At 33.3% G+C, this 17,192-nt stretch overlaps 1 protein-coding gene across 2 annotated transcripts in view; it reads right to left on the reverse strand.

The window, feature by feature from the left end:
• The window catches only part of LOC117114713 (endoribonuclease Dicer-like), a 33,386-nt gene extending 17,815 nt beyond the window's left edge, over window positions 1–15,571 (reverse strand). The window contains exons 1-5 of one of the 2 annotated variants that reach the window (XM_033258405.1): window positions 15,336–15,571; window positions 7,197–7,321; window positions 6,584–6,746; window positions 3,375–4,667; window positions 2,681–2,859 (exon numbers count right to left, since the gene is read on the reverse strand). In XM_033258405.1, coding sequence (XP_033114296.1) covers window positions 2,681–2,859; window positions 3,375–4,667; window positions 6,584–6,746; window positions 7,197–7,301 — 1,740 coding nt within the window. In that variant the 5' untranslated portion in view covers window positions 7,302–7,321; window positions 15,336–15,571. Of the gene's footprint in view, window positions 1–2,680; window positions 2,860–3,374; window positions 4,668–6,583; window positions 6,747–7,196; window positions 7,322–12,692; window positions 12,848–15,335 lie in introns of those variants that run through there. The other variant, XM_033258404.1, reaches the window with a different exon arrangement.
• Between the last annotated feature and the right edge of the window lie 1,621 nt (window positions 15,572–17,192).

The raw sequence follows: 17,192 nt of genomic DNA on the forward strand, positions 1-17,192 counted from the left end.
GCAACACCTCCGCCAGATCGATTCCGGTCTTTTCTAATAACTCTGTATCCGGGAATATTAACTTCGCTGTCCAATATTGTAGCGTCTAACTTGGTTTCACATAGAGTTAGAACATGTACATTAATTGGTCTGATTGACAAACGAAGTAGATTAATTTTCCCATACAGACTGTTTATTTTCAGGTGAGCAATTTTTAGTCCATTTAAGGACTTACGATTTGTATTCACACAAGAGACACTGTTTTCAGTAGGCCTATTGGTAACAGGCCCAGGATTAGGATGAATATCCATGCATATAAGAAGTTCAATTTGAAAAGTACATGTTGACTTCCTATCGTATTGGATTCTTGAACCAAGATATTTATTATGTATAATACGTTGTGTGACATTATAGTTAGGATGTTCCGGCAGTATATATAACAATAGGGTAACACCATGGCTTACCCGACAACATGTTATATTGCCAGGATAATATCGGTGGCAATTAATGCGATTAGTTGTTAAAGCTATCCATACTAAGATCGAGGCTAACAAAACAACGTTTCCAGGCACAACGATCCTCCGACGGGTACCAGGTAGCATTCTTGCATAAAATTCAAAGCAAAGCGATCGCTTAAAAACGTTCAGTTGTTAAGCCAATTGTGAAATGAACAATAGAGCCGGCTTTGTCTTGCTAATGACCGACTGAAAACAACAGGTAGAGACTCTCCACTTGCCTTAGAAAACTGATTCAAAAATACACAAAATTACCTACTAAGTATTGTCAAATGGCGGTAAATCTGCTATTAGTGTATTCCCAAGTGATGTTCTTCGATGAGTTGCTAATTAAAATAGACTAAATTTAGTTAAAAAATTTCAACGTCAAAATACTAACGGTATGGAGCACTGCCTAAACGCTGAATGCAATTGGAAGAAATATTTTCATGAGTTGGCTGTTCCATTCAACAAGGCAGAGACGAGTTGAATGGAACAGTCATTTTTCAACGAATGAAAACATTTATTATATATTTTATAACACACCTAAATAGATCGGTTGGGCCTAGGCCTAGCTAGTCTGGCCTATCGTCAGCACAAAACATAGGCCTACATCTACGCTAGAAATCCGTCAGTGCATTTCAGGCAATAAAAGCCAAATTCCGCACAGCTTTTGCAAAAAGTTTGAGTTAGTTTGTGGGGTACCATCTATGCAATTAAAATACTTCACAGCTGTTTACAGTAAACAATATCTCTGATACATTGCACACCGCTAAGACAAGTAGGCCCGAGAAAGGTTATATGTGGCGTGTCATCATTTCATGGATTTAACCCTCCGGAAAAAGTCAGTACCGCATTTTTTTAACCAATCAAAAGATTTTATCAGGTTGAAGTCATTTCTTATGCATAGGCAACATGCAATGGACGATTCGGATGGAAAAAATGCATGGTGGACAGAATTTCAACAATGAGCGATGAAATGGGCAAAATAACTAATGTCCCGTGGTATGAAATCAACCAATCCGATGACTGGGAACTATTTATGCGTGTTATTATAAACCATAAATTTATTCATGAGGGATCTTGAACAAGAATATTGATTCAAGGAATTGGCATCCTCCAAGCCAAGTTCCTATGTAGAATATTTAGAAGGACACCAAGGGTAAATACAATTATCATCATTAAACTTTATTGCATTGAATGACTATCAATGTAAATTATTTACAGTACATTTATTTTTATTCCTTTGATCATTGATCTCTCTAAACTGAACAAATTCAATATAAACACATCAATATTTGTCTATTTTACTTACTATGTAGGTAATTATTATTATTTATTTTCACAGCGTCATTCTTTTATGATTTGAAGCAAAAATCACACAAAATCATTTACTAGTACAATATATATTTACAGTATATGAATAAATAAAATCATAGATACTGTATATAAATAACACCTAATAACTTGCAGATCGATGATGCCTAGGATACTGAAACACAAGATAGAGTTCTCCACAGAAAAATACACGTACGGCCGGATCTAAAAAACTTCTTCCAAACTTACATAACTGTGAATGCATAACCTCCTTTTTGCAGAGGTATAAATCATTACATTATTAATAAGATACAAACAAGTAGGCATAAATAAATCAAAAGAATAAAATGATAAACACAAAAGCACAGAATCATATGACTGGACTCTGATTGATTTCCATCATTATCGAAAAGAGAAGGGCGCCGCTTACGTCCGGATTTACTTAGCAACAGAAGGACGCTCTGTACGCCTGAACCAGATGTAGATAAACTTGCATTTAAATAAAGAGAGAAGGGTGCTGCATATGTCTGGACCAACATAAAATGTGTGATGCACTGTATTTCCGTCTCACTTTTGTTATGGGAGTGCTTGACGCATATACCCCATCGGAGTCCTTTGTCAGTATCAAAAGATAAGCACTTTTTTTCGAAGGTTATTGGGTGCACCTGATTTCAGTTGCTGCTGTAACCAGTGCAGGAGCAGTCAAGCAAACCCCACAAGGTACTCCTGGTTGGAGAGAAGCTCCAAAGTGCTTTGTGGCACAAGTGAAATGTACAGTGAAAATTGAACCCTGACCTTGAGGTTAGAAAACCAAACTGGTCCCACTGTGCCAAACCGCTTCCTACGTAAAGAAATTAACATATTTTTTTCACATTTTACCAACACAATACCTTATCAATCTCCCTGAACTGATGAAGATCCTCTTGAAATTCTTCACTTTCTGAGACATCAGTGAGCATGATGTAAAATGAATCAGCTGCCCTCGCTCGGCCTTTGGATTGAGTATAAGACCGGTAATGTTTCGGTAAGTCAAACCGCACAACTACATTACAACGTGGTACATCAACACCTGTGCAACGAAAGTAAACATACAGCAAGTGATATTAATAATAAGATAGTAATATTAATAATAAGATAAGCTGGGCAACATTGCAGCACAGTCATTGACCAACATTATTCCATAAAGGATGCAACATGACAAGGTGAGTGCAACAGATAGCTTTTGAATGACAACCTTTTTAGTCTGCAACCAACAATCAGCAAATACTCAAATGCTTACAGAAATGGACGACAGTTTCATCAGCCGAAAGAGTTTAAATGATTCTAAATTAATCAGTTTTTATCTTGTCATTCAGATTAGCAGGAAAGAAAAATTCTTTAATGCTCTTTTTATATTATGAACAATTTTCTGGGTGCTTTCAGTTCTTTAATTGACACTTTTGATAATTACATCAGTCATCATTTATTTTTCTCAAATTAAATGGTAAATTGAAATTGTTTTGTTACTAATTAAATTTTACAAAAAATTTAAACAAACAATAACAACAAAAAAAGAAGCAAATCCTCTGCCTGCCTTAATTTTACCTTCTTCAATGACACTTGTTGCAAACAGGAGATTAGTTTCATGGCGTCGGAATCGTCGAAGAATTTCTTCCTGTTTCTTGAACTGTACTTCTGTCTGTATACTTCGATTTGACAGAGATGCACGCCCTTGCCCTGTTATATAATCGCTCTTAACGTGTTGCAAGTTACTATCAGACTTTTGAATATGTCTTAATAGTTTATTTAATACTGCAGCAGTATAACGCTTTTCAACAAACACAACGCCACAAAGATCGCCTTCTACAAAAGCAGGTCCACATGGAGGTTCGTAATCCTCATCATTGCTATCTTCATCTGGGTCAATGGTCCCATTCATGGTGTCCAAAGGCATTGCCTTTCCATTTGTAGATTCTCTGTGACCGGCACAAGAATTTGCTCCATCAACCATCATTTCTTCATCAGGACGAAACTCCTTAAGTACTTCAAGTAGTCGTACTACTTTATGCGGCACAAACTCTAAGCTGGTTTGATCTTTTTTATTTTTAATCTTTTCATCACAAAGCATTTTAACCCATTTGAGGGTTGTAAGAGCAGTTTGAATAAACAATCTGTTTAATTCCATAAACTCATGTTTTTCTAATTTTTCAAGTTCTGCTACAAGCATTGGAACAACTATCTTCACCCCTAATGGACCAATGGTATACAGTGTACTATGACATTCTGAAATGGCTTGTTTTGGTTGGATTCTGGGATCCCGATCCCTCTCACCATCAACTTCTCCTCCATAGTTGCTGAAAAAATCTAAAGTCTTCATCAGGATGTCATTAATTTCTTGAAACAAACCACTTTCATCCTTGTAAACGTCACAATGTACAATGTACTCCTTAGGGCGGGTGCCGTACCGACTCATGGCAGCAACATCATTAGCTGTTTCAGCTGCACTCCTCAGGGTTAGTTCAAGGTCGCATAATCTATCTTCAAGTTTACGAGGCTCACATTTCCCATTCAAAATGGAAGCAGTGAGACCCATTACACGCGGATAGTCCTTTTTTGGACATATGTCAAAAAAGCGCATGATCTCTCGGTATGGGTGATTCTTTACAGCATGGTGACATTCATCAAATATCATCAGGTTGACTTTTGAAAGACCCATGTATCCATGCTGAAGAATGTCTTTGAATATTTGGGCAGTCATCACAAGAACTTGGTTGTTTTGGAATTCCTCCAACCATTGATCTTTCTGCCACAGATCCACATTCATTGCACCAACATACTTGCCCACCTCCAAATTAGTATGTTTTTTTATTACCTCAGCTTGTTGGTTCACCAAAGGCACTGAAAAAAAGGAAAATTTAGCAAACTTTAGTAGGCACGTCATGCCAAAATTGGTCTTGGCCAAAAAAGGTCCGGTGGGCTGATTTTGGCTGCCAAAATTTGTTTGTCGGACTACTTTTGACCACTGAAATCAGTCCTCTGGGTCAATTTTAGCAGCTAAAACTGGTCCCCCTTGGATAAAATTGGTCCGTCAGCCTGGCCGCTTGTAATGCGTTTGCTGCCCACAGGGTATGATTGTTTCTCCTGTGGAGTGGAGGGAAGTAATTTATGCTTTTCTCATACTCGGCCGTCCCGAGGTAAAACATCGTAACTGACATTTTTGTCGATTTTGAGATATCATTTGGGAGCATATTAAACACGTCTGAATTAGCTGTGAAAATTTCAGGTATCAATAATGAGTCGTTTCAGAGATAGCACCACCTATCTTTAAGCACAAAACTTTAATAAAATATAGTAGTTTTGCCTGGCAAAACAATGTAACTTCAGTACATACAGTATACGAAGAAGATACATTGTTTTGCCTCAGAATGGTAGTCAAAAACTTGTCTTGAGTTGATGGAGTTTGGCAAGGCAGAATCAACTGTCATTCATGTTTTTATATCAATATTCTTAACAGTGACGTATGAAGGAGCTAGGTAATGCATATGATTGCCCCAAAACATGATAAATTCCAAAAATACCGTATGTCTTACTTGCAACAATACCGAGCCTGACATTTTTCCAAGGCAAAACAACGTCTCTGTAATTATCGCTAATAATAACTTTTCAATAAACAAACGGTTGTAATTAAAATTTCACATATAATCACAATGTCTATAAATATACAATCCTACAAAATTTAAAAAGGGTACGACAATTTATTGCAAAGTTCCGAACATGCAAACTTTAACTCTATCTTTTTCTAAAAGTGAAAATTTCAAGTTACGTTGATTTGCAACGGAACGGCCGCACTTCCAAAATCTTCTGCAGTGACAGTATTAAGCTTTTGTAGACATGTTTTATCAAACACACCCGATAATGCATTTCCTATGCTACACACAGCATGCACCATTTTCGGTGGCCGTGCTTACAGTACAGTAGGCCTAGGTTTGGGCCAGGAATGAAAAACAAGACTGATATATACAGTAGTTTTAAATATTCCACATTATTATTATTATTATTGTGTGGGGTATTTGATCATACAATAGTTGTTCTATTACATGAAAAAAAAGGCGTCAGTAATTTCTTGGAAATAATTGCTCATGTATTTCGTCGTGACGTTAAGCATGCACACAACCAAAACCATGACCAATACAAAACAAGGTAAAAAAATAAACTAAAGTGGACCAACACGATTTACGACCATATTGTAACTTTGACACCAAAGAGTTTACTGGGTACGAAGCACAAAAATAACCTATCAATTTTGATGGCTGTATACTCAATTGCACACATAATGAATGAAAAAACATTATATAATATGAGATGAGATGTTTATCTATATTTGATGAATGCATGAATACACTAATGCATTTTGGCATATTAACTATGGCTTGAAAATATGCCCTTTTCAAGTTTGCATGTATTTTTCTTAATGCAGATTCAAGGGGGACTGGCAAGCAAGATAGTCTGGTCCCTCCATCCTTAAAATTGCCATTAAGGGCCCCCTCTCTATTTCAAATTTCTGGATCCATTGGCCTGCTTGATGATGATAATGATGGATGATAACTATTTTATAAGGTTATTTATGAATGAAGATGATGGTATTGATGATAATGAAGATGATGGTATTAATGACGATGAACAATGATGACAATAAATGAAGTTGATAGTGGTGATGAGGATGATAATGATAATGGTGATGATGATAATGATGCTATTGATGACAACAAAAATATAATGACAATAAAATCCAATATATAAATTGTTCTGCTTACCTGTATTTACAAGAAACAAGGTGCGTTTACCGCCTTCATCAAAGGCTTTGCGTATTTGATGCGCAAGTTCTTTGATGAGCATCACAGCAATAAAGGTCTTACCCGTCCCTGTTTGCAAACACACAATGGTGTTCTGTTTAAGTGCAGCCTCTAACAATTCCACCTGAAGAATGAAGCATATGTTTTTAAAAAAATGTTCTTGTGCTTTTTATTTTTTGCGCCAAAGTCGTCTTTCAAATGTTTTTTGCTTGTATTTTAAACTCATAACATTTTAAAAACTGATAAAAAACAATAATTTAGCAGTTTCATCTACTTTTTATAGGCTGATTCAAAGGAGGTCCCAGTCTGTCAGATGGTCTTTAAAATTGCCTTCCTGACCCTCCTCTATTTCAAATTTCTGAATCCGCCATTATCTTTTTATTTTGCGCCGAAGTCACCTTCGCCTATGTTCTCTGCCTGGAGGTACTTTTAAGCTTAAAAGATGAAAAAAACATGTTCTTGTAACTAAAGTTTGCTTGCATTTTCTACATTTTGCACCAAAGTCACCTTTCAAATGTTTTACACTTCAATGAAAACCAGAGTTTAATACAAATTACATTAAAAAATGTAATACCTGATAGGTTCTTGGAGTGAAAGTTGTATCTCCAACGCTGGCATCTGCCGAACCCCGGCGAATCACTGGGGGCTCACTTGATGCCAGTGGAATCACATCATCCATCTTCAGTTTCTTTTTCTTAACTAGAAACAAGCATAATTGGATATGTACTGTATTATAATGGAAAAGTCAATTTTAATTATGGCTTTTTTTTTTTGTGTTTCCATTTTTCAAAGATGACAGGTCAGGGAAACAATAACATTTTTGTGGAATTTGGCAATCACTTAGTTTACTAGGACTATAATAAATCTCAGATACTTATAAATTATATTCCACAAGAAAACACACTGTTGCAGGGATGGTGTGTACTTTTTGACAGGGGTGATGAATTTTATAGAAGTAGGAACAGCAGGTGTGAAGTACCTTGAACGTGTGGAAATTCCCAAAAATACTCACCCCATGAAAAATGGAAAGACAACAGGATGTGTCTCTGCTCGCAAACATAGTGTGTGCGTACAGCAGGACGTACAGTCTTCCGATTTTAACTGTGACATTGATGATGTCACGGTCTCAAAGAAAGGGTGATGCAATACAGAATGTTTGAGAAGGCGAGGGCTTACGTATGCGAGACAATAGGGTGGTTTTTTTTAAAACCAATGTTTTAAATTGTGTTGTTTTTAGACCTGATTCTTGTTAGAAGTTTATTTGAGAGTTGTGTTACAACATTGTGAACTTTGTTGATATTCTATATGTCAAAGAGGAATTCCTAGTCATTTCTTTACCACTCTAAACAGCGTGCCATACCTTTTAATGGTGTTAGCTACTATTTCATTAATTTTGGGTACTTTGCAATGTCTGTTAAATCTGATTTCTTTTGACCATGATCTTGTTAAACCACAATTTGATTCGTGAAAACTGATATAACACGTAACTGTCACTTTGAAAATGTTGGACTAAGGTTCACAAAATGAGCATTTGAGTAGATACAAAAATATTATTTATTTTTTCTGCAAAGTGAGTCTCATAAACCACCAGACATCACATAATAATATGCAAGGTAAAAGAACATTTGTATACCGATCTACTAAATTATGGAATAAACTCCAAGATCATACTAAAGGGTCAGGCTCACTATAATCGTGCAAACTATGTCGCCCATATTTCACCAACTGGGAATGACAAAATATGATAATGTGGAAAGTGTAATACCAAAATTCAAAAGACCATAATATATTAGAAAAGTGTACCAAATTCCATGGAGTTTTGATAACTAACAACAGAGTTAGGATGATATTTATAGTCATGAATATGCAAAATTCGTCTGTCGCCAGATAAAAAATACTGTTTTAGCAATCTGCCATTCAATAAATGCTGTGTACCACATGGCTTATACAGTAGTTGCCGATTTTTAAGCTGGTTGGAAGGTTGTCAATTTGTAATTTAAGTTTTTTTAATCGAGGTGATTTTAGTGTGGTTATGGTAAAGTTTATCCGTGTCGCCAAATGCACGTAATTTACGTTACATAATCATAATTGCCAGGAAAAAACATATATTATTGCAGGAAAACTTCAAGGCAATAACTAATATTTGCTTAGTATTAAAGATGTTATGAATACTGTATCTTTAATTCGTAAAAGTAGGATAGCCATCTATGCAAAATATTGTCGCTTCTAAGCAGTGAAACATATGTTACCTGATTTCTTCATATACCAGTTTAGGAAGTTGAACCAAACTAAACGTGAGAAGTAGTTAACTAATAAGCATGGATACAGCGTCAGTAAATCATCATTAGTGTTAAGTAATCATGTTTAATTAGTAATTGTAATTAGAAAGGTAATTTACGTTACAGTAACCTACTGTACGTTACGTTTTAGAATATTAATCCATATAATGAAATAGAGAGGGCATAAAACTATTATAAATGACTTTATTTACGCCGCCAACGACACATGAAAGTTTTAGAACCTTCTAAGAAAAAATGGCATCGAGCAATTGACACCCAGAACCTTGTGTTTACCAACTTTGTGTTTCCCCCGAATGTTGGTCCTACAAGTATGTCCATCATTAAAGTGAAGCAATTTGATAAGTATTTATTATAGGCTGTGTCTCGACTATATTTAGTTAACAATGTTGATATAGTTGATATTTATAATGAAATGTTAAATTGAAAGTTTCAGGCAATAGCTTAGGCCTAGTTGAAAGGAATACTACGTTGTGGAAAGTAACGGATGTTAAACACAAAGTAACGTATGCTATTGATGATATAGCATGTAATAAACATCATTAATAAAAACATGGGCAGTGGCTGATATATTTACTTTCTTTTACATATATCTAAACATACAGTGACTCTCTATAGGAATGCTATCATTCATGGAAATTATTCCTATTGCATATATTTCTGATTTATTTTGATGGTAACATATATTACACTAAAATATTTTGTGTACATTATAATCGCAAGTAAATTCGTGAAAGCAAACGTTACACATTAAATAGATATGATGACAACAAATACTGTATGTTTGCAAATCATCTTTATAATGTTTTATTAGATGAGTAATCCTGGTAACGTAGGTTAAAAAACTTTATCAAATTGAAAGAACGAGCAAACCTAGGGGCTTAACCACATATCATTAAAAAAAGAACATATTATCAACTACTTCAATGATTTTTTTCTCAAAAACCATAGCTAAAATATAAAAAACAAATCAAATGTTCTTGTTGTTGATTATAGACAAAAATACTCTTTTATAGTAATTTATGATAGTTTCGAAAAATGTGCTCATTTTGAATGCGAGGTTTCAGTATCACTTATTTTTAATGACATGTACTGTATATACTCACAACTGAGAAGAGAAACTATAATTTTACTTGATTTTACAACGATAGACACATGATCGGTGTTACATAATTATATAAAACTTACTTTACTAACATTTACATAAATAATGCGATTATTATTGGAAGTGTATGTTTAATGAATTTATGTCATTTGTTACCAGAGCATCTCCGTAGATTTTTAATGGGGAAGATATATTCTTTGTTTACTTTTAGTGAGCGAAAATTAAAAGTATCAACTGGATTAAAATATATTATTATATTATTACAGCATCAATTTTTCAAAACAATATAAATGTGTAATTACTTGGGTGTGGCACTTTCCCCCACTTGTTTTTTATTTGTCATCGTATGTTTATACTGTAGGTACATTCTACACTCAGTTATAGATAATCATCTTACAACCATCTATTATTCAACATTGGTTCAGTAACATACGTTATCACATAATAAATGTATTGATAATGTTAAAGGTTATTCCATGAAAAAACTATTTGAAGTTAAATGTTACGATTTCAGGGAATTGTTCTTGACATATTAAAGTTTCGTTCTAAAGAAACCCTAGTTTGTTAACTGAACTTTATTTTTCTTGATTTTTAAACTTCAATTGCATGTTTATAGTGAGCCTGACCCTAAAACCAACTTTAAATCTATGACACTTTCAAATTTTAAGCATTCTATTTCAAATCCTCAATAATACCATCTTAATTTAACCTGATTTTCTCTTACCTTGCATATTAATATTTATTATTTAATTTTTTTTATTTTTCTTAAGTTTCTTTCAATGTTCCTTTTAAATCTACTTTAATTTGTAGTTAATCTTTTTTGGTCACAATGTGTACAGTATATATCTGCTTTTACAATTTTGTAGTTAAGAACTGAACCACTTTGGAAACCAGTACTATCTATTGAAAGTGTAGAGTCAGTATGAAGAAAGAATAAATAAATACTGTACTGTAGTTGGTAAAATTATAGTTGAAATTACCAAATAAAATTTAAGCCAAAGTTTAGTGCAAAAAAATCATTAGGCCTTTGAAATCACCGCACAATGCATGATTATCATGACAACTGACATGTGCATGGGTAGTTTGTCACACACCGACGGTTAGTTATCGTTCGGGTTGCTATGGTTTTTGTGATAGTCAGGGCATGAAATCAGTCAAGTATGCACACAACGCGTAGAATGTCGATACCAGAGTTATAACCTTTGATGTCCAGTGATTCATTCATTCATTTTTTATTTAGCCTTTTATAAAAATCACATTACAATTTGCAAATACAGTAAAATAAAAATTCACAATACAGAATAAAACTGAAAATCTAAGGAGGCAAGGATTAACAAAAGCAATTATAATCGCTGTAGCTCACAAGCTAGTTAATCCATCCTTAGAGAAACAGCAATTTAAAATAAAAGATATAATATAATAAAAATTTATAATACTTAGGAAGAAAAACAGAAGAAATTTAAAAATGAGACATTTAATCATTATTGCAAAACAAAGAAATAGAATTTAAAATTATAAGATTAAAAAGGATAAAAAAAAAGAATAAAAATACACAAACAAGTTTATAAAAAACCAAATAAAATCAATATACATAGGCCTACAATTAATTAGATTAATTTCGTAATGTTCTTTCAATTTTGCAGTAGAAAATTATTATTATATTATTAGTATTTTGATGCTTGATAAGCATCCTTTATTTGAATTGCCATTATCTCAATGTCAAGGGGCATGGGAATTTTCTAGCAAGGAAATTCCTCACCCCTGGGAAAAACGTTTCAACTCTTGGGAAAGTTTTCAGCTCTGTCCCCCACCATTATAGAAAAATTCCTTCCTCTGCGTAAAGAAAATCCACATTTCCAATGTCAAGATAATCCATACCAACAAACCTGTCTTGCATTTTCCTAGAAATAATTTATACTCCTTAAGAATGATATTACCGTAAATCCTCGAATAATTTTTGGAGGCTTTAGAGAGGTGCTTATTCGAGAGCGGCACTTATTCAAGTATTTACAGTAAGTATGGAGCTTATACTATTATTTAAAAATTTGCCAAATACTCTGTATAAGACGTACTGTTAAATGGTGGCGCCAGGACGAGGTCCAATTCTCCCGAAATGTGAAGGCTGCTTCCCAGATTGATTTAAAATTCTCACATTCTGTTAAAATGACTAGAATTTTGTTTTTCCTCAATGGAGGAGGTAGGCCTATTTTACAAATCGGAATTAAGGGGAATATCTTTAGTGTTATTTTCCCCTTAACGTCGTTTTTTTTAAATTGTTCTGTAATTTTTTCCGTTGTCTAAGTTCCCCTTAAGGTAGGTTTTAGAACATAATAATAATAACAACAATAATAATAATAATAATAATAATTATAATAATAATAAAAATTATAATAACAATAACAAGAATAATAATAAACAATAATAATAATAATAATTTAAATATTTATTAAGCACTCTGGTTTCAGCACTATTGATTTTAGATGTTGGTCATTTGTCGGCATTGGTCTTTAAGTAATTCATAAAGTTTATGAGTGTTCTCCTTACGTACACTGAGCTCAGGTCATACATATAGTCTCTCGTACAGACTGTGGTGAGAAGCATAACGCACAAGTCCTTCTAGAGCAAGTAAACACAACAACATTCTGGTATAAAAATAAAAAATACTTACCAAAGCATTCACCACTTTCTACTAATAATTGCCTCTTCATGATACAGTTATTTAATAAATAACTTAGAACGAAATTATATTCCGTAAAAAAGTTTTTTATCAATCATTCCAAATCAGAGACACATGATAACGTCCTACTGTGTATCTCTAATCTTCCGCCCTGAATGCTAGTTGGGACATGTCAAACTAATTTTGCATTTCCACATCGGTGGGGATTTCCACAATGGAAATTCCAAAATGAAGTCATTCATACGTTTGGAAGATTGTCAATATTTTTTTTAGATAAAATTTCAGATGTAAGATGTAAAGTCAATACAAAAATTCAATTGATTGAGGAATCAACCAAGATAATTACTTAACAACTCATAAAGGAAATTAATAAGGTTATTCTAGAATGAATTGGAATACTGTTTATGTTATACAGTAACCTTGAACTCTCTCAGACAGTAAATAAATATTGAATCGAATTAACTATTTACCATGGTCTTACTATTATAGGTGCAAATTCATTAGTATCACTAATAGTTACCAAAGACACAGATAATTCAGTACACCACCAATATATTTCATAGTTCAGCAAACATATTAGGATGGTATTATTTTTAGCATCCTGTGAATTTTTTCTTTTGCGAGTGAAAGCTAATCAATGTAAAAATAAGTAAGCATATATTATTATATTTTTTAAGCACCTATTTTCCTAACACAGACAAGATACAATTTGATATTTAATTATTATTTAACAGATAAAAATAATAAATTGGACTTTAAACACTTACAGTAAACCTAACTTCAAATTTATTATTAAAATTGACTTCATTTACAATAAAGGCATGATACAATAAGCAAAACAAATTCATCAATGTCACTGCCAATTTTATTCCCTTGTAAATATCATGGTCCAGGATTGACTGAAATAGTGTACTGTAAGTAGTGTATGTGTTTTTCAGTCCAGTATGTAAGGGTTAATAATGCCTACTATCTAACCACAACTCCCTGATCTAACTAAGGCCTACACACTAGCCTACAGTATCTAAATTGTCAATCAAGCCGATTAGGGCCTACATCATCATTAATTGATAACCAATATTAAAAAATAATAAAAATGTCTTATATCACTTTTGTTTTTCTGTTGAGTGGTGATGTTTAAACAAGTATATTGTTTACTTACCACTTAGCATGATTTACTACAACAGTTTCACCATTCATCTACACTGAATGTGCGCCTCAAATAGCAAAAGTGGAAAAACCCGCAAGCTTTTTGGATCAATGAACATCTCATAATACACTATATTGATTTTAAGTATTAGACAAATAAATCATTTCTATTGGACTTACCTAAATGAATGACAATATTCACAATCCATGCATACAAAAATGGGGAAAAAAAACAAAAAAAAAAACAGCGGTTCAGCCAAAACAAAATTCAAAAAGATCTTCAGAATTATTTTAAATATTGATTTAAATAGTAATATATAATAATAATATTTGACTTTATAGAGCACATATATATGGAGAACTGAATGCACTTGCATTGACTTTTTTTGTGATTAGAGGCCTAACTTGATCTTTTCCTACTTTAATATTTTAAACTTTAAAAGTATTAAAAAGTTATCATTAATTAATGCATGAAGCTCAAATTATGAAGTTAATGTCCTTTTAATTGTTAAGTTCAACCATGACATTCAGGCTCCAACAATTCCCTCTGACGGTTATCATTGTTTATAATCTTTTGAACTTTGTATAGATCTACTGTAATAAATTTTATGTGGTGTATAAGGAATATTTAGTATTTTCCTTTTTTTGTAAATGATTTGATATTTATCAATGTTCAACATGTTAAACCTGCCAACTCTCACACATAATGTGCAAGTTTCGCATTTTGAGCATCCACTTTTTACGTCTCACGCTTATGTTGTATTATCTCATGCATCATTAGATAAAATGTTTAGGCTGATTATCTTAATAAATTTCATAAAAATGATGTGAATTCTTCATTTGATTGAGAATACAAGCCATATAAATTTACTTTAACGAAGGTTTACCGAACAACAACTGTAATCATTAGCAGTTCGATCACTACAATTTAAAAAAAAAAAACAACACAGACGACACACTATATTTTGATTTTTACATAGAGGGCGCTAGATACAAATTCCATTTTTTTTTTGTCTGGCGCATTGGACGCCAGCAAGGTTGGCAGGTATACATGTATTTTAATATAAGAAGACCAAATAAAAATATGTATAGGCCTAGTCCTATTACTATGGCCTAGGGCCCACATCACACACACAACATGATGCTTCACTCACTGACACTGCATGCATTTGCTTACGTAACTGCAAAATAAACATGATGTTTATTATAAAAACATTTGGTACCACATCTTTCGACACCGGCTCACAGCATTATTATATTTTGTTTTAACTAGGGCCGAGGATAGCTAGGCCTAGGCCCTAGGTTAGGCCACCCTACTCTGCTGCTTTCAAATAAGTAGCTAGGCTAGCTTAGGCCTAAACACTAGTAGGCCAGTGGCCTTACAGTAATTAGCTAGGGCTAGGCCTAGGCCTAGGCCTGGGCCCACCTAGCCTAGCCTAGATTAGGAAATTAATAAAATATAAAAAACCCTTATAATAGGGCTATTACCTAAGCTTTGATAAACTGCTATTCCTTAGGCTTAGACACTTCCATTGGCTATAAATGTAGGTTTACACATCGTTTACTCTCAACTACCAGCTAAGCCCGCAGGTCGTCCGTAGGTACAACGAATGTTGCAGGGAGAAATCGAGGGTTTTGAGGTTGGGAATTGCGGGAAAGTCCCACATCAAGCATGTATATAAAAAGTATGCCTTCGGTCATGTTTGATCTCCATAACCGCGCTACGTCTGTTTGGAGTCTACTATTTCATTTCGGGTAGCTAGAGGGTACAAATGTATGAGGCGCCAGAGTGTAACTTTATTATTTAACAAAATAATTTATATGTAATTTGTTATTTAACATATAATTGACTAGATCACCCATTATTTATATATAGTGCATTTACGTCTAAAAGATTATATGTAAATAATTGCATTAACCTTTCATTATTTATATATAATTTGTTTACTGATTACATTATATATAAATAATGAAAGGCTAACCCAACATTATTTATATATAATAAGGTTAATGGCTTCATTATATATAAATAGGGAAGGGGAAACACATCATTATATATAAATAATGAAAAATAACTTACAATTTTTTATATATAATAAGTTCACTGACTTCATTATATATAAATAATAAAAAGGTAACAAATCATTATATATAAATAATGAAAAGTAACTTACAGTTATTTATATATAATAAGTTCACTGATTTCATTATATATAAATAACGAATTCACTTCAAACTCATTATTTATAAATAACTGCTTTTACATTTCATTATATATAAATAATACCTGTCGCAAAACCATAATGCTTGGACTTCAAGCTCATATATGGTAATGCACACGTGTTATCGTGTCAAGGTCATTATATCTAAATAATGGTTTTTACTTCCAATTATATATAGGCCTAAAATAACCGTTGAAGTCGAGTGCCATTATATCTAAATAATGACATCGTAGGAAGCATGGTTTATAAATAATTCGTTATGCAAATTACGAAGTAATAAATATTCACCAGTGCTCTAAAGTTACAATTAGGTCCTATTCACCTATCGAAAATGGCAAAGCAAGGTATGCAGCACAAGATGTGTATAAGAGACAGGTGTGGTCGTGTTATTTGACGATTTGATATTAAAACACATTTACTATTGTTATCTATTTTTGTTTGTTTTGTAAATATAACGAGACTTCAACTGAGATATACCTTGTAGTTCCGAGGAATGGGGGAAGGCTGAAAACGGACTCGATGATCAGTTAAGGGGCGCTAATTCGCATAATAAGGTGATTTTTAACTACTTGACCTTGATTTGAAACCAAAGTTAGTATAATCTTAGGTAAGCATGTATTTAGTCCAATTAAACTGTTTATCATCTTGATACCTTCCGACGAAATTTGATCCTACCAGCGTCACCACGGCGTCCCCACCGATCGATCTAACGTGACGTTGTTATGTGGGTGTTTTATAGATTATAGAGAATGGTAATATCACCAAAAAATAGATAAAATGACAGTTAATGACCAACAAAGGCAATTGAAGACAATAGTTCGTCATAAGAAGTTATTTAGTATAACTTTATTTGGAAAATTAATCTCAAAATCGAGTGGCCGTCCCCGGCGTCGTCAGTGACGTAGTATGATTTGTGTGCGATTTTTACCAATTAAATCTAAAGTAAAAAATAGTTGAGCCATGTAGTACCTTGGAAATCAACCCAGAAACCCGGTAGTTTGTTGATTGTTTATTGGTAGCGTCCTTTCGCTGCCAAGTTTTTTGGCAGTTGCGTCCCGTTGACATCCCCTTTTCAAATGTTAAAAAATAACCAACATAAATTTTAAGTATTAAAGTGCCATTC

The sequence above is a fragment of the Anneissia japonica genome, unplaced genomic scaffold (genome assembly GCF_011630105.1).
Source record: "Anneissia japonica isolate Jap-2015-1 unplaced genomic scaffold, ASM1163010v1 scaffold288156_len112963_cov179, whole genome shotgun sequence".
NCBI lineage: Eukaryota > Metazoa > Echinodermata > Crinoidea > Comatulida > Comatulidae > Anneissia > Anneissia japonica.